The sequence below is a fragment of the Monomorium pharaonis genome, chromosome 4, assembly GCF_013373865.1.
Source record: "Monomorium pharaonis isolate MP-MQ-018 chromosome 4, ASM1337386v2, whole genome shotgun sequence".
Classification (NCBI taxonomy): domain Eukaryota; kingdom Metazoa; phylum Arthropoda; class Insecta; order Hymenoptera; family Formicidae; genus Monomorium; species Monomorium pharaonis.
The window spans coordinates 9,722,975-9,740,239 of NC_050470.1; the positions used below are offsets into that span (position 1 = coordinate 9,722,975).

Consider the following 17,265-nt stretch of genomic DNA (forward strand, 5'->3'; position numbering starts at 1 on the left):
ATTTTTTTATACATGAAAAAATATAATATGTAAAAAAGATAAAAGCAAAACATTGAAAAAAATGGAGGAAATAAAATAAAATAAATAGAATAATTATTCATTACTTATTATTCTTACTCATTTTTAATGTCAGCAATATTATTCTGAAAAATTTCTGATAAATATTAAGCGATTAAATAAATTTAAAAAAATCAGTTTAAAAACCAGAATACCAAATTCTATATTCCATATTAATATTTTAAATTAAAAATGCAAAACATCTAATTCTTAAAATCTCAAAAAATTTTTATAGCTTTTTAGCCTTACATCATTTTGAATTATGTCCAATTATGGTACTATTTAAAGGTGGGATTGGTGAAGGCTCAGCATCCAACCGCCCAGACAATACCAGGTCTATATCGCCAGACTGGGAATGCCTCTCAACATCTCTTGCATAGCGATAGCGATCTCCGGTTAGATGCACAAGGCGCCTTTACCAGGTATGCGACTGATCGAACAATTTCAATTTTATAAACCTCGCGTATGCGACACAATTAATAAAATAATTAATCAAATTATAATTATATATTTTTTTCACACGGCACAAATACAATAGAGGACGCTATTAATTTTAACAATACAGTTTTTTACGCAAAGAAGATGAAAGCTTCAAGCAATTTTATATCTTGCGCTTATGTGTTTTATAAAAATCTTTAATAAAATAACATTAAATGAATTGAAATTTATTACACTAAAATTTAAATATATTTCATACTTATATACATTACACGTATAAAAAAGATGTATTACACTCTCATACTGTTATACAGATTTGAGGCTGTCGACAGGGATCTACATCCGCCTCTCAGCGGCAGCACGATACCACCTCAACCGTTGAGGCCCGCTCCCCAGCCGCGGCCGACCGCTCGTCCGAGACCATCGCCGCTTCAGACACCGAGTACTGTCGACTACATCAGGATGCACGAAGCTGGTCCGGGTCCCTTGACGCCACCGCCGTCGTTGCAAAGAGGATCGATACGATCGAGAGTCCCCGGTCCGTCCGTGTTCCTCTTTCAGAGCGAACCGCCGAAGAATCATCACGACCCCTTCCAGTCGATCGAGCGTTCCACCTTCGTGTACGACAATGGTCCCGCGAAGACGATAGCGGAGAGCATCCAAATGACACCTTACTCCAATCAGAACCACGTAGATTCTAGATTAATCAGGTACAGTACATAGAATCTCCCTAATAAATCTCTTCTTTTAACTTTTATTATACCGATTTGTTTGCGATAATAGGTTGGATATTAGATTGCGTGGGTAACCCAAGAAACGGGAAGCTGTCATTTCTCTCTTGAAGCAGACCTTGATGCTCAATAATATGTTTTAATATCAATTATTAAATGTATTTTCTAATTCTGTGTTCCATTTATTTGAAACTGTAAAATCATCGTTATATTCGATCTCTTCGTGCCGACTTTACACAGGCAATTTGAGCCTCCTTCCAAAGAGCCAGCGTGGCATAGATACGGCATAACCGCACCTCCAAATAACCGCCACGACAAGTTAAACGACGAGGATGCCAGCAGAAGCTACGGCAACTACGAGATCGTCCAGAGGAATCACGTCGCGCGGCCAATCACGTACGCGAGAAACGAGCCGAGGGGGTTTCCGGACAGCTTCAACACGACGCACTCGTCGAACGCGACGAATCAGATGATCATGGAGTCGATATACGGACCGCAGACCATCTCCAAGATGCTTCAGAACAGCGAGGAGCTGAACGCCGACCTTAACCGAAAGAACAGCAACATGCAGAACATCGAGATGACTCCGTTCAAGAGTACTTCCGGCCACCAAGAAGATGTCGACCCCTACGCGTTTCACAGCGACCTGTCGTCCAAGTCGCACGATCTCCAGCGGGTCTCGCAATACATTCAGAGCTTGCCCGACCTGCCCGTCTACGAGTCCGTGAACGAGCTTCAAGCACGCTCGAACCGCGAGTCGATACTCTTCGCAAACGCGATTCAAGAGTCGATCGTAGACGAAACGAAGATCGCGAGCGAGTCCGCTATGAGCCCGGTGCCGCCGCCGCCGCCCGCACCACCGGATCCCCCGTCCCAGGAGATCACGAAGAAGACAAGTCCGACAACAGGCGAGAGGATCTTCAGCGCGCTCAGATCGGTCACCTCGCAGAGCTACATAGATGCCTCGGAGTTTTATAAGTGAGTCAAACTGACGAATGAGTAGATTACCGAGTTGAGAAATAGTGTAATATAAACCCATAATTTCTGGGGGTTGTAAACGTTAATTTTATAACGTTATAATATTTTTCAATATTAAGATTAATTTGAATTTTCTTAACAGCGCAAGCGTTTTATTAATGATTATCGTTATGGATAATATTTTTTGCGCAATATAAATGTGCGATTGAATAGACCATTGGATTCTTGAGATACTCAGTGAATTCTGAGGATATTTTCACCAATTTTCTTCTTGTACCGGATTATAATAGGATGGACCCTTTTGTCCGCAGTTCTGTACTCTCCTCTGCGCAGCAGGTGCAGCGACTTGCGTTTCCATCGACACCACCACCGTTTGTTAATGATAGTACTGAGGATCACTTACAGGATCCCGAATACTTGCAGGATATGCGAGATATTTATGCGGAAACCGATGCAGATCTGACCGGCTCGAGACGGAGCTCGGATCTTTATAGTCCCGAATTAAACCTTGAGGCTCACAGAACAGCTCAAGAGGTACATTTTATCTTCGTATCTTTCGATAATGATTCGTTCTTCTTCAGCCCCCGTTCTTAATTCCGTTTTCGTTGCCTAGGTGTACAATAGCCTACAAGATCCACCATCGTCTCCTTTATTGGTTAAAGATCACAATTACGAGCCTTACACTTATTTATCAGATCCCAGTTTTACTCGAACGTCAGAGGTACGTATTAGTTTTTCGCGATTAAAAAAGAACATTAATTGTAGGAAAATTTGGAATGCGTTTAATATAAGTAGTACAATAGCTTGGTCCTCAATCGTTCCTTTCTTAATCGAAATTATTTTCTAGGATATTTTTAATAGCCTCGAACAAAGACGTAAAAGTATAGAAAGACTGAATGGTATTCACGAATATGTAGAACTTGATGCTGCCGATCCCACGAGGTATTGCCATTATTCAAATAAAATTTAATAAGTTTAATTGTCTTCGCTAAATTACCTTTCTATCGTAATAAAATCCAAACGTATATAATTGTACCTACGCGTGCGTGTATGTCTGCATAAAATCACTTTTGTAGGAGAAGGAATAGCCAGGAACTATACGCCGCCTTAGAGGAGGTGCAATTGAAGAGACGACTCTCGCAGGCAATGATACATTTATTTTTTCCTTCAACATTAGGAATTACTGCGGTGGTAAATTAAGAAAGAAGTTATTTATAACTTTCAGAGTCTGGAGGAGTCGTATCTGGGTTACGCGTTGAACGATCTGAATAACAGATCGGGAAGTCGTCGTGGCTCGCTGGGTCCCGAGGCGGAACCACCGCCCGACGAATCCACCTTAAAAAGAGCGATCAGTTGCGAGAGCGTGTGCTCCGACACCAGCGTCAACCTGAACGACCTGGAGGAAACGCCGATCGTAGGTCACATTTGCATCGGGCTCGAATACGAGAGATGGAGTGGTCGCGGAGGCGACTGCGAATTCGATCTGGCCGTAAGCGTCTTGGAAGCCAGGGATCTCGTTACTGCCGACGGCTCTCCCGCGCAAGATACTTTCGTTAGGTAAACGTCCCCTTTGCCTGCTCCAGTATCGTATATTATTATTCAGTAAAAATAGAATATTATTGAAGATAAATATATCTTAATGGTTTTATATATAGACTCTAGCACGTATGTAGGATGTCTTGTCAATATCGTATTACGACATTCTCTTTTTTTATGACATTATTTATTTAATAAAATAGTAGCGAGAATTGCAGTGTAATTCTTTTAACGGAAAAAGAAGTTAATCCACATACAATTAATTAATAATTAACTGAGTTCTTAGGAGATAAGTTAAAAAAAAATTATTTTTTCTTTGTAGAGTGTGTCTACTACCCGACAGAGAGACCCACGTGCAAACAAGAATTTATAGGAGATGTCCGTCGCCGAGTTATCAAGAGAAATTTTTATTTTTTCCTGAAGGCGGTCCAGCAGGCAGAACCCTTCTTGTTGAGGTGATCTTCGTTCTTGATTTGTTATATAGTCTCTACTTGATGACGTATTGAGCATTATAAATAATTAAATAAATAAATGTATTTATTTTTCTGTCAAAGTGTTAATCTAAACAGTAAATTGGAGACACGAATTTAACTAATAGCTTTATATATATATATATATGTATAGGTGTTTTCTGACGAATCTAACATCGGTGGCACTGCAATCTTAATCGGCGAAGCCAGTTTGAAGCTCGGGCCTACAGTGAGACCACCAGCTACGACTTGGCTGCCACTCAGTGGACCTGCCTTACCCACCCCGTATCTAGGAGAGCTGATGTTTTCTCTCAGTTATCTGCCAACGGCGGAGAGACTCACCCTCGTGGTGGTTAAAGCGCGCAACTTGCACGGTGCGAATTCGTCACCGGGTGATTTCTTCGTCAAGGTAATTCGGACCGCTTTTCTATCTCTGCACAGAGAGAATTTTCTCTTAAAAATTACCCTTAAAATCGTAAAATCGATTCTAAACATGTAAAGAATAAATTTGTGGATAAAATTGTAAAACTTTTCACCACAAAAAATGGAACAGATTTCTGTCCCACAGTTAAAATCGTGGTAATTGTTAGACAACGTGAACCTCGAAGAATTTTACTATACTTTTAACAAAATTTACTAAAATTTTAATAAAATTTGACGTTTTAGTATATTAAAATTTACTAAAATTTTGCCAAATTTTATTAAAATTTTAGTAAATTTTGTTAAAAGTATAGTAAAATTTTTCGAGGTTTACGTTGTCTCACAATTATCACGATTTTAACCCTTTAACTGGGATAGAAATCTATGCCATTTTTGTGGTGAAAAGTTTTACAATTTTATTTTTTACATTTTTGGGGTCGCTGATTTCGAATTTAAGATCAGAATTCAAAATTAAAAATGGCGGATTCAATATAGAAACCCATTTTCAAGAAAATATGATTATTTTTAAAAACTTTAATGCGCCATATTAGATCTCCCATTTTGAATTTTGTAATTTTGATATAAAATTTAGATTTAGCTACCCAAAAAACCTATAGAAACTCATTTTCAAAAAATATGATTATTTTTTTAAAACTTCGATACGCCATATTGGATCCGCCATTTTTAATTTTGCAATTTAGACCATAAATTCGAATTTAGCGACCCCAAAGACCTTGGAATACTTGCCACTGTAAAAATTCCGGTAGTTTAATTTCCTTTTTTTTTCGAGATACACATATAATATATGTGTCATCTACAACGAAGGGGTTAAGGGTAATTTTTAAGAGAAAATTTTCTCCGTGTGTACTATCTACACTGAAAAAAATGTAATATATTCAATAAGATATGTTATTACGGGCTGCCAACTACAGATACACTTAATACAATAATATATGCTATCGCAGTATCAACATTGTACTTGCATTAATAGCAAATATTATTGTATTGAGTATTTTATGTAGTTGGCAGCCCGCAAGCACATATGTTATTGGCTATATTACATTTTTTTCTGTGTATATACTTTGGCAAATAGATTTTTAAAAATATTTATAATATGTTTCATCAAGGTGTACCTACTGCAACAAGGGAAAAAGATGCACAAGAAAAAGACATCCGTGAAAAAAGGCGAGAAAAGCCCGATCTTTAACGAGGCGATAATATTCAGTGTACCAGCGCATGCTTTACAGGTATCAATAAATTTCTCTTTGTTTTTTTCTTTGTTTCTCTCATGACAACAACGAAGATGTGTTATATCGTTTTCCTCTCTGGGAAAATGTCATTATCGAGTAATTTCTTTTCAGAGTATACAGCTGAGATTGACAGTGGCGGAATTGAACGGAGATCAAAATACAAAGGCGTACTCCGTAGGGCACATCATTGTAGGATCTACCTCGACGGGAAAAGCGCTGGCTCATTGGAGACAAATGTTAACGGCCTTGCGACGTCCGGTCGCTATGTGGCATCCTCTCAGGAAATAGGAACAGAAACCGCCGTTCCATTCAAAAATAAGCGGGACGGCGATTTGTAAAACCAATTTCAAAATAATCAGTTTTGATTCTAGATCCTCTCGTATATAAAATTACTGTGTCACACCTCCCCGCCCCTTCTTGGACGTCAGGTATTTAACGTCAAGAAGGATACGCATATATATATATAATCTGTGTAAAATAAGATAAAAAGGTCTCAGATGCGTATTGCAAGCGTCTGACCCTATCTATCCACTGTTAACGGTCGTTCAGACCATCGCGTGGCAATACACGCGGTATTGTTGATGATGGAATTTATGAGCGAGATTGTATGCACACTACTGAATTGCACTGAGCCCAAGTACTAATTATCGCAGTTATTCAGTCAGTTGATATTGAATGAATTCATCGTCAAGCACGAATGAGCTCCAAAGTGATCCGCACCATCGTTTACGTAAATCGTGACACGGACAATTAGAACGGCTCGAGCAAATTTTATGCGTTTAGATTGTTACGTCGTAAAAGCGTGCAAATTGCAATTAATTGCGGCAATTAAATCCTTCCTTCTGAATAGATAGGTAGACCTACTTAAAGGGATTCAACGCGGCCGACTGAAAGCGCGAAGCAAAATTTATGTGTTCTGTTTACATATCTCTTTCTAAACAATTAACTCTTTTAAAGCAATTAATTCGTTTTGGATCCCTTTTACTATGTATTTTAATTGTAAGTTTCTCTCTCTCTTAGGCACTATAGATGGACTAATCTACAGAAGTAAACTAAACTATATAGACTAGACTATAAACGCTTAACGCTTAATGCAATTTCAAATCATATAATCATTAGAGAAACGTAAAGCTTTTTATTTTTCATTCATGTAATTCGCTTATTATAAAAATATTCATTGTCCCTTTTTTAGGAATAAATTTATACATTTTAAGTTTTTTTTTTTGATATCGCTTTTTTTATGGTAATATACCATGCCAAGCATATATGATCAAATAATTACCATTTATAAAATACACAAAGTTGATGCACAATTGTCGCCACAAATGAAGACAGCAGAAGGTATTTTTTCATGAATATATTAATGAATCAACCAATTAAAATCTATTTCACGTTCAACGATGAGACGATTCACGCTACGAAAAAAATCAAAGCCCGATTGCAGTATTCGATGATGTTGGAATTATTTTGAGACTGACATGACTTGTAGTAGATTTTTCATTGCATCCATAAAAAAGATACACGATCCTACGTAATCGCCATAATTTCCTGTCGTAATCACCTGATAAATACCACGTGTTGATTCTTTGGACGATGCATTGCCTTTAAAAAAACTAAGGGTCACAAGTTTTGACTATCATTAGAGTCTAATGTAGATTAATCTTAAGAATATTGTAAATTAGCACGTAAGAAAGAGAAATGCTAGACCTTTCCATATAATTACTCCTTAAAAAAAAAAATCGCTGTTGTATGTTAGTGACCCATACATAGCGACGTGCGTGCCTGTCCCTTTGCAATTTATACTCCGAGAATATTTTTAAAGTTATTCAGCACAGATAAAAGAAATTAGATAGAAAAAAAAATCTGTGTAAACATTAAACAAATTTTTTAAACTGGTGGGAATTATTCTGTAATATGTTGAGTTTCTAATCTTTGAAATTAAATTTAATTTTCAAAACTTTCTTTAAAAAGCTATACCTTTGTATATTTTCTTATTCTTCTAATAGAATTGAACAGTTTAATTAAACTGTTTGTAAATTAAAATCTTTCTTGTAGTATGCTTTTTTCTATTTTAGACACTTAATTATAATAAATTCTCAATAATACAAAGCGCTATTAAAAAAATTGTGATACAGATAAATTTTTAAATCATGTCTGATCTTAAAGCTAAAGAAGTTCATAAAAGATGAAGAATTTTACAGAATAAATCCCTTTAAGTTTCTTTTAATATGTTATCATTTTTCTCTTTTTTAGAAAATTTGTTTTACAAAGTGCAATCGGGGACGTCAGCGTGTAAAATCTTCGAATTCACGATTCCGACATCGTCAATCGAATTCGCGATGTTCGATTGTTACTAAAACAAAAATTTAATCGCATCGTTAAACCGATCGTTAAACAACTCGCACGAATTAGACAGCCTTTTGGACCTCAACGCCTATTTATTCTATATCTATAACTTTTGTACCTCTTCATATACATAAAACTCGCGAGTTTAGTCTCTGTACGCGTGCACGTGCGTGTACGTCTAATATATCTACATTTAAAGAAAGGCATTACAAACAAAATTTTACTACCTACATATACTGTACACTCTTCATCCATAGAAACCAACTATTCTATTTCACACTTATTAACTTACGCAGGTTTTTCTATTGCCAATTACTAATGGGACTAATTATCGTTCACTTCTCATTAATTCTATAAATCTAATTGTAAGACACATTTTGCAAACAATACTTATCTCTCCTCATTGACATATATTGATACATAATATACGTGGCAGTTCGAGAGCGAAAACAATTTAAATGAATAGTATTGATTTGAGAAATGCGTATTTTGCGAAAAGAATTGTAATAATAATGGAAAATTATGCTATTGAAAATAAGGTACAGTGATAATTTTCAGTTTTTCAAGGCTCTTATGATTTTTTTCATAAGCTTTTTGTATTGTGTTTCTTGATTACTCCCCGAGAAAAAAACCATTATATCAAGAATTAAATTATAGCTCAAATTATATCAAAGCAGATTTAATTTTATCGGTTTATAAATCTATATGATATTTGATATGAACCTTCTGATATTTGATCTATTTTGTTATAAAGATTTTTTTGGGGTTTGTCACTTGAATTTTAATTTATTATTTTGCTTATTTCTTGCTCATTTTTGCTAAGACTGCTAAAATTTGCAACATTTAAATTTTTATTTATAAATATATATATACATATTTATAATAATTTGCAATTGTGTGTGTGTGTGTATGTGTGTGTGTGTGTGTGTGTGTGTGTGTAAGAGCAATTTTATTATGCATTTTTTTTCAAGTAGCTTGATCGAAGTTATGTTTTGTTTAAGATAACTTCGAATTGCGTCAAACGTGCGTGCAAATTATAATTACAATTTATAACTTATAATTTAAGCTTACCTAATGATAAAACACTGTATATAAATCGTACGCATCGCGTACGCGTAATCTGTATGCATACATATATACATATAAGCCAAGATAAGCAAATTAGCATTTAACACTGTTGTATATCAGCACAAAATTGAACTTTTATTCTTCATACCTACACGCGATTCTATGCGCATTATACGCATAACGCGTACTGTTAAGTGTCTATGTTTGATATACATAAACATTGCATACAGGGCATCGCAGAAAACGACTGCATTTTGAAAAAAAAAAAATAATAAAGCTCTGTTCTCCAAGTTAACTTTAATGTTAAGTTTAGCGAAAGTGCGGTTGCGGACTTTCTACTGATATCTAGTATTAAAGATGTTACACATAAAAATACAAGTGCTGAGTTATCGTCTGATGCGCATCATTCTCTGGGATTCCCATGTATACATGTATACGGTGAATTTAAACCTGACACAATGTATTTGCGCAGGACGAATTCAGGGGAAAAAGAAATGAGAACTGTTTAATAGTTTACATATATCGTTTTTCAGAATTTAATTTTGTCAGAAGCTAGCTGTAGTGATAAAAAGAAAAAGGAAGAAATAACTAAAAGAATGAAAGAGACAGACAAGATAATGGAAAAGTAGTTACAGCATATGAAAAGAATATGATAAAGCGAAAAAAGAAACTCAAAAAATAAAACAAAGAAGTTATTCACAAGCGGAAAAAAGATAAAGAGAAAAATAAAGAAAGAGAGAGAGAGAGAGAGATTGAGAAAGAGAGAAAAACTGAACCTAAAGAGAACGAGCGAGCGAGCGAGCGAGCGAGCGAGCGAGAGAGAGAATTGAGAAAAGAGAGAGAGAGAGAGAGAGAGAGAGAGAGAGAGAGAGAGAGAGAGAGAGAGAGAGAGAGAGAGAGAGAATTGAGAAAAAGTGAACCGAGAGAGAAAGAGAGATAATGACAATAATAGTGCAAAGTGATTCGTACTACAAATAGCATCGTCGCTACGGATATAAATAATAATAGCTTCTATTAATAAAATTGACTTAACGAATTATTTTTAAATAATTTAATAATATATGTATAAATAATTTAATTACATAAATATTCAGTATAAATAATTTGATAAAGTATTATGTAAAATTATAATATCAGCCATATGTTACTAGGAATACATTAAATTAATAAATTATAGCAATATTATATTGATGGGGATATATTCTAAAACATCATTATTAATAATTTATAATTTGTGGGACGAATCACGAACACGTAGCCATTGCATGTGAGTGTACGATTCGTATAAAATACTATAAAATTTAAATTATTTTATATTTTTGTTACGCCTCTCTGTGATATAATAAGGGCACATTCATCCCATCCTATATATGTATGTGTGCGTTATATAATCTTCGTATCTCGTTGATTAAAGTGAAACCTTTTAAAGAATGAATCTTGCCAAGCCTTCCCTATTGCATTACGAAATGCACTCGAACGTATCTCCATTAACTCTAAAAATTAATTAAAAAATCAATTTTTATAGGATTATTATTGCACAATTAAATTTTATTTGAACCGAATCGATAGCTTGTCATAAAATTAAATGTGAATTTTCGTTAGTTTCAAAATATAATGCACAATGACAAATATTACACATAAATAATTGATGTTTTATTCAAAATAACATGGAATTTATTTATTAATATACAAACTTTAATGTTAAAAAGTTTCTAAGGTAGTAGATACGTTCGAGATAATGTTCGCGAAAGATATAATATGCATCGTTATACGATATCTTGTACTATACTATATTAATTATATAAAAATCATAACTGCATTGACTTGTGCAAAAATATTGTCATTTAGCGATGGTGGAGTAATTGTACGGCAAATATTTGTATGCTGTACGACATGTTTAATACAGGATGTATCTCTGAAATAGTGGATCAAAATTTGTCTATGTACTCATATATTCTAAATTAATTTTTTTTACACTTAATATTTAATATTTTTAATAATTCTTAATAATCTTTAAAATAATTTTACATAAATAATCTCACAATTTAATAATTAATAATTTAGTAATTGTAAAAAGACTTGACGTTATTATTGCGTATATAAATGTAGATTATGAAAACAAAATGTTACTTAACATAATAAAATTCAAATGGACTTTAAGAGAATTTTAAGACGTATTAATATTTAACGAAAATTAAAGTGGCAAAAATCTACAAAGAGAATTATTTCTAAATTTTCTAAAACCACCCTTAAAAAGCTTTGGCTCACTATTTTAGAAAATAATTTTCATCCTGTGTATGCATACTTATATAAATACGGAAAATCATGTACTATTAATTGTACACGATCATTGTTAATCATGGTTGCGGTTCTATTTACACAATTCGTTTAATGAATAAATTAAAAAAAAATATATATATATTTCAATTAATGGAAAATGCCTTGCATTTCATTATTTCATTTAATGTGAGCAGTTTATTTTGTTAAATGGATCCTAAAATCGTCTGTTTTACCGACATTTCCTGTTTTAGATTAATCTTTTAATTAGCTTTATAAAATTGTAGAAGTCTTTTTAAAGTACGCACAAAAAAGTAGGGAATAAGTTCAAGTTCATATAAAAAATCAAAAAATTATTTTTAGTACGTCACTGTCAATAATTGCTATCACTTTACAGTTCACAATAATATATTTACTTAATATATAAAATTTACGATATACATATACACATGTACAAAATAAGATCCTGCTCCCCTAAAGACAATGTATACAAACAATATCGAACAATTGGAATTAAAAGCCTACAAAAAAATTAAAGCAAAGCAATTTCAAAATACTCTTTATAAAATATCTTTACATCAGCTTTACAAAATAGAAAATTCTTTTACACAATCAAAGTTCGCAAAACTAAAAAGAGTAAAAAGCGATTTTATGTTAATAATAATAATAAATTTTTAACACTTAAAAATTAAGTTTTTTTGTTATTGACGTGAAATTGTTTCTTACTTCCTTCAGTTTTATGCTTTGATTATATGGAAGAATTTGAAAGTTTGTAAAGTCAATTTAAAGATACTTTCTAACAAAAAATGTTAGTAATTGATTTTAGGATCCATTTAAGAAGCATGCATTTATTTTACTCATTATAATTTAATAAATATATGATCATGTAAAATTTTATGCTGTCTTAATTATTTTTATTAATGAGTATTTTTATTGTTTATAAAGAATTATTTCTGTTAAAAATTAAACATAAATATAAAATTTATTTTATTACCAATCTCACATATTAATATATTTTACAAAAATTTTACGCTTTCCTTTTAAATGCTTAATTTTTTAAAGATATAATTATCTGATTACAGGTATTTTTTCATATAATATTTAAGATTTTTACAGGAAAGTAATTATTATATAAATAGATTCAAATTATAAAAAAAACATGATATAATTATAATTACGAAGAAGTAAATATAATCATATACTTAAAAATAAGTAATAAATTTTATATTTTACAATTCAACTTTAATAGCATTTAATTTAACTGCACTTTGGACACATAAAAACTTAAAAGAAATGTATAAATCTTTAAAACGTTGGTGTTATATGATGGCCAATATTAATTCGAAAAGGCAATCAGTCGTACATTTGTGATACCTTAAAATTATTCACTAGATATTTCTTCTAAAAATAGATTAGGATAAAATTTCAGAGCTTCTATTGAATCGTCCCTGCAAGCTTTCCCATTTTTTTCCGTGACTAGCAATCGTTCGCGTGCTAATAATACTGATATACCCTCCGATTGGGCAAGATCCTCGGCCGTCATAAATCCTTTTTCTTTCAACTAAAAATTTTGAGTGATAAATTAATCAAATAATTTTCTTACATAAATTTATCACATTATTCAATGCCCCTACCAATTCCGTTATATGATCGACGACAGCATTATCGTCGTGAGAGCGAATCTGAAGAACCATAACACCACTATCAAAACTTCTTAACACAATTGGCAAACCTAAAGGTGCCAATTGTCTGCTGGCGTGTAATAAATCTTCAGGAGATAAAAGCTCCAAACCTCTCGCTCTATTCACGCGGCAGTAAACGTCTGTAAGGGTCATCATGCCACCTACTTCCTGAAATTAGATACATTTTTAATCATTCTTTACATTCAGCTAGCATTAATAAGTTGCAAACCTTTATCGGCTCTTCCAAGATATACGCGAGCTGCTTTGCCAATTGTTCAATGTACTCGTTGCTGCTCTTGTACGCATCTCTCGTTACTGGATCATCAATACCTAAGCTCATTAAGTATGCCTTAAATCTGACAGTTTCATCTTCTGTTATATCTCCCTGCCTTGCCTGCAATAATCCTGCATTACGAATCTCAACTTGTCAATCTTGTCAAAACAAAGAAATAATTGAAAATCACCCTTATTTTAGCTGAAATGGTTTTTGAGATGGCCACCATATCTTTAGCCATATCCATAAGCTTTGTAAGATCTTGAAATGCTAAAGATATGCTCTCATCTGTTTCTTTCTGTTTCTCCTGCAGACTTCTTTCAATACCTATGATACCTGTTCGTGTTTTTATGTGAGGTAGCAGTTTTGTATTTTTCTGATTTTCATTCACAAATATTCCAGCAGCAGGTGCAAACTCCCACATTCGTCTCATAATAGTGTCCGACAATTGTACTATAAAATTTGGATCCAAACCCTCTTTAAACGATAATTTAATGTAATTATATAAACTATTGTCCATGGGACCAGGCATCTTATCTACAAACAAATCACCAATTTAACCAAACTTATAAACAATTCAAATCATGTAGCTCTAAGTTCTCACTCTCTAAGTTTCTCACCAACAGCGGGTTCTGAGAGATGTAACACAATCTTCTTACTACGCCCAAAGGAAAATGGCCCAGGATTTTCCTCTTCAAAGAAAACAATGTGTCTAAGAGACAACGACAAGCAAGTATTACCTCGTGCTATATCACCGGGCCTGCCCCAGAGTATTCTGTGACTAGTTAGGATTAATTCGCCACTTTCAAAATTTGTCTATCGAAATGAAGAAGAAATTAAAAATAATTTTTACAAAATTACTTCGCACAATTAACATCTTAAAACAACACAAAACAAAATTAAAGTAATTAATCAGAATTCGAAATAATTACTAAAATTATTTTAACATAAACATCTTTATACCCACGGTTGAAATCAAAATAAGTTATATGATCTAAACCTAACGCGTGCACACACATACACACTTGTCTCCATACATACTTGCGTACGAAATCGATCCTTTCGATTGAGAGTAACATTAGTGGGATTCGATTATTACCTTTACGTCACCATCGTAAAGACGCACGACCATATCGCGTCTCACATAAACCTCATTTAGCATAAATTTAGAATCGGCATACTCAAATCTGTTCATTGTGGAGCTTATCGTGGTTTATCGCGAACTGTCAGTGACTGTCAGTCCGTCAAAGCAAAAAACCATATTTACCCCATGTGATTACCGTGAACTAAAACTGATTTAGATAGGCCGCGCTCAAGGCTCATATAAATTTATATAAGAAAAATTTATCACGTATTCCAGCGCCATCTCATAGTTTACCTTATAGACCTTGTCCTGTTTTATCGATTATTTTGCTTATTTTCAATTCACTAATCTTTTAATTGTATTTACAGAATTAAAAATCCTTTTCCACAATTAAAGTACAGACGATAACATAATACGCACGTAAGAATTTTATATAAAAAACGAAAAAAAATTTTTATTTACAAATTAAATTTTTTTTTGTTTTTTATATAAATGTCATGTGTAAATCCAGGCTTACCATTAGTTGTTTCATACTATTTTCCTATTGTTCTTTCGCTAGGTAATAACTGATTAAAAGATTTTCTAACATAAGCATAAGCCCTTGCTAAATAAAAATGTAGCGTTACAGCAAACTTTTTTAAGTCTGAAGTAAATGGTGCTTTCTTAACTCCTTATAAATGTACGTCTTTATTATTTCAGCGAGTGAATCAGATCCAGTCATCTGTACAAGTAAGAAAAATAAATATTGTATAAAGAAATTGTAAAAAGAAAAGAAACTCGAATCAATTACTGCATCTATTTGAGTAAAGTGAATATGTAAGCTGCAAACTAACATTATCGTTTATAAAATTACTTTACCAACATTATATATAGTTTAAATTACGTGCTTATACATTAATAAATTCTCAAAATATGATACAGCGATTTAATTTAATTTTATTATTTAATATAGATAAAAAAATGTTTGTAAATTTACATATTACATAAAATAATATTAAAATTTATTTACACAATTATTAGTAAAATTAATATGCATATCTTAAACTAATTACTACTTATCGATAAAATTTTTCGTATTAAATATACATGATATATGTACCAATAAGATCTGGGCTGCATTTTCTGATATTAATTGTTTATCTTGTAAGTTCTGTATTAAAGCTTCCATTAACAATATTTTTGATTTTAATCTTGTAATTTGTTTTCGGGAAGCATCCAAACGTTTTTTGTGTTCAAATAATTTTCTTACTGCTAAATCAAAACATTTTTTTGCACGGCGTGGAGTAGAAAAATATTCCTCTGTACAATCGCCTAGTCTTGCAGGACACGAAATCTTGTTAGTTACAGAAATCGACTTTCTACAAAATAAATAATGCAAGTACTTTTACAATTTTAGAATATAATATTATTTAAAAAGGTATTTAAAATATTACCTTAATGGCAATACTATATTCTTAGCTTGTTCATTTTCACTTGTACTTTCATTTAAGACAGGTGTGATACAGGTTGATATATCTGTTGTAATTGAGGTTGTCGTAGATGATAAATTTTGCGTTCTATATATAAAATGTACATAACAGAATAAGAACAAGCATTATTCTAAATGTAAGTTAATAAAATTTTCAATAATTAAAAATTTACACAATATAAGTATATTTTATTTTACTGGAAAGTAAAGAGTAATACCCAGATTTTATTTGTTCTCGAATCTCATCTTGAACTTCATCCTGAACCTCTATTATATTGTTTACATATAAAGTTAATGGAAATAGTAAATTAGATTGAACACTAGAAGAGGACAAGGAATGTTTTCGTATTCTAAAAATAACAAAAAATTAAAATTATTTAAGAACAAATTTTTTATTAAATTCTTAAAAACAATATATATAATTTAGAAATTAAATATCTTAATATTTATACATTACCTTTTTAAATATTTATTTCCTTTATCCAGAAATAATTCTGGAATTGCATCTTTTTTTAAACTTTTGCGACCAATCCATGTAGTAAAAGAAGAATCATTAAAATGACATGAACAAATTTTATCTTGCTTCTTCTCTTGTGTTATATTACACCTATCTAGCCATTTCTTTTTGTATATTTCGTTGGTTGGAAATCTGAAATTGTTAATGTATTTTTAAGATTGCATCTTTAATATATTTAAATTTAACTTTATAGTAAGAACAATTAAATAATCAGTATGATTAATACTTACGAATGAAACGAAACATTATTTTTTGCCGAATCGGTTAAACCACAAATAACACATTTTCGAACCATTATAATTTTTTTATTTTATAAATAATATAAAATAATGATAACTTTTCTAAATTTTATCTCGATAACCTCCCAAAATACCGATACTATGATTACAGCTATATATTATATACACATATATATATGTTAAAACACGTGACTAGACCCATGACCAGAACGTATCCAATCATTGGATTCCAATATATAATATGTGTAAGCATGCGTGAAACGTATTTCCGGATTCTAGAAAGAGAAATATGGACACGGTTTCGCTTGGCATTGCCAGTCCATATCTATAAGGTCTACTATAAAAGTCTGTTTTTCTATTGTACCTCTTCTGAACACCGTTTTCTATGCACTGTAGACAATTGCCGGTCCATATCTATAAAGCCTGTTCT

The 17,265-nt window shown here is 32.4% G+C and overlaps 3 protein-coding genes across 5 annotated transcripts in view; 1 reads left to right on the top strand and 2 right to left on the bottom strand.

Annotated features, from left to right (window-relative positions):
- The window catches only part of LOC105832480, a 39,351-nt gene extending 29,378 nt beyond the window's left edge, over positions 1-9,973 (top strand). For all 3 annotated transcript variants that reach the window (XM_036285491.1, XM_036285492.1, XM_012673464.3), the window contains exons 4-15: positions 346-479; positions 810-1,205; positions 1,467-2,204; positions 2,516-2,738; positions 2,818-2,925; positions 3,052-3,146; positions 3,281-3,347; positions 3,430-3,761; positions 4,063-4,195; positions 4,365-4,619; positions 5,758-5,877; positions 5,992-9,973. In XM_036285491.1, the coding sequence (XP_036141384.1) occupies positions 346-479; positions 810-1,205; positions 1,467-2,204; positions 2,516-2,738; positions 2,818-2,925; positions 3,052-3,146; positions 3,281-3,347; positions 3,430-3,761; positions 4,063-4,195; positions 4,365-4,619; positions 5,758-5,877; positions 5,992-6,168 (2,778 nt within the window). In that variant the 3' untranslated portion in view covers positions 6,169-9,973. The remainder of the gene's footprint in view (positions 1-345; positions 480-809; positions 1,206-1,466; positions 2,205-2,515; positions 2,739-2,817; positions 2,926-3,051; positions 3,147-3,280; positions 3,348-3,429; positions 3,762-4,062; positions 4,196-4,364; positions 4,620-5,757; positions 5,878-5,991) is intronic.
- A 2,749-nt stretch (positions 9,974-12,722) lies between these two features.
- LOC105832475 (vacuolar protein-sorting-associated protein 36) lies at positions 12,723-14,835 on the bottom strand. The gene is made up of 6 exons (XM_012673449.3): positions 14,627-14,835; positions 14,148-14,343; positions 13,718-14,064; positions 13,483-13,647; positions 13,206-13,421; positions 12,723-13,132 (listed from the first exon to the last, which is right to left on the bottom strand). The coding sequence occupies exons 1-6, from the start codon at positions 14,720-14,722 to the stop codon at positions 12,953-12,955; spliced, it is 1,200 nt and encodes a 399-aa protein (XP_012528903.2). The 5' UTR covers positions 14,723-14,835; the 3' UTR covers positions 12,723-12,952.
- Positions 14,836-15,529: 694 nt separating this feature from the next.
- On the bottom strand, positions 15,530-17,249 carry LOC105829419. Its single transcript, XM_036285332.1, has 5 exons — positions 16,827-17,249; positions 16,537-16,728; positions 16,298-16,429; positions 16,045-16,167; positions 15,530-15,969 (listed from the first exon to the last, which is right to left on the bottom strand). The coding sequence occupies exons 1-5, from the start codon at positions 16,889-16,891 to the stop codon at positions 15,663-15,665; spliced, it is 819 nt and encodes a 272-aa protein (XP_036141225.1). The 5' UTR covers positions 16,892-17,249; the 3' UTR covers positions 15,530-15,662.
- Between the last annotated feature and the right edge of the window lie 16 nt (positions 17,250-17,265).

What these genes read in the sequence shown, in the direction of transcription:
- LOC105829419 (XM_036285332.1), bottom strand. Translation starts at nt 16,891, where the DNA reads ATGGTTCGAAAATGTGTTATTTGTGGTTTAACCGATTCGGCAAAAAAT. An exon ending in GGAAATAAATATTTAAAAAG is followed by an intron (nt 16,430 to 16,536) that starts GTAATGTATAAA and finishes TGTTATTTTTAG; the next exon opens with AATACGAAAACATTCCTTGT. An exon ending in AATATAGTATTGCCATTAAG is followed by an intron (nt 15,970 to 16,044) that starts GTAATATTTTAA and finishes TTTATTTTGTAG; the next exon opens with AAAGTCGATTTCTGTAACTA.
- LOC105832475 (XM_012673449.3), bottom strand. Translation starts at nt 14,722, where the DNA reads ATGAACAGATTTGAGTATGCCGATTCTAAATTTATGCTAAATGAGGTT. An exon ending in TTTACGATGGTGACGTAAAG is followed by an intron (nt 14,344 to 14,626) that starts GTAATAATCGAA and finishes TCATTTCGATAG; the next exon opens with ACAAATTTTGAAAGTGGCGA. An exon ending in TCTTGGAAGAGCCGATAAAG is followed by an intron (nt 13,422 to 13,482) that starts GTTTGCAACTTA and finishes ATCTAATTTCAG; the next exon opens with GAAGTAGGTGGCATGATGAC.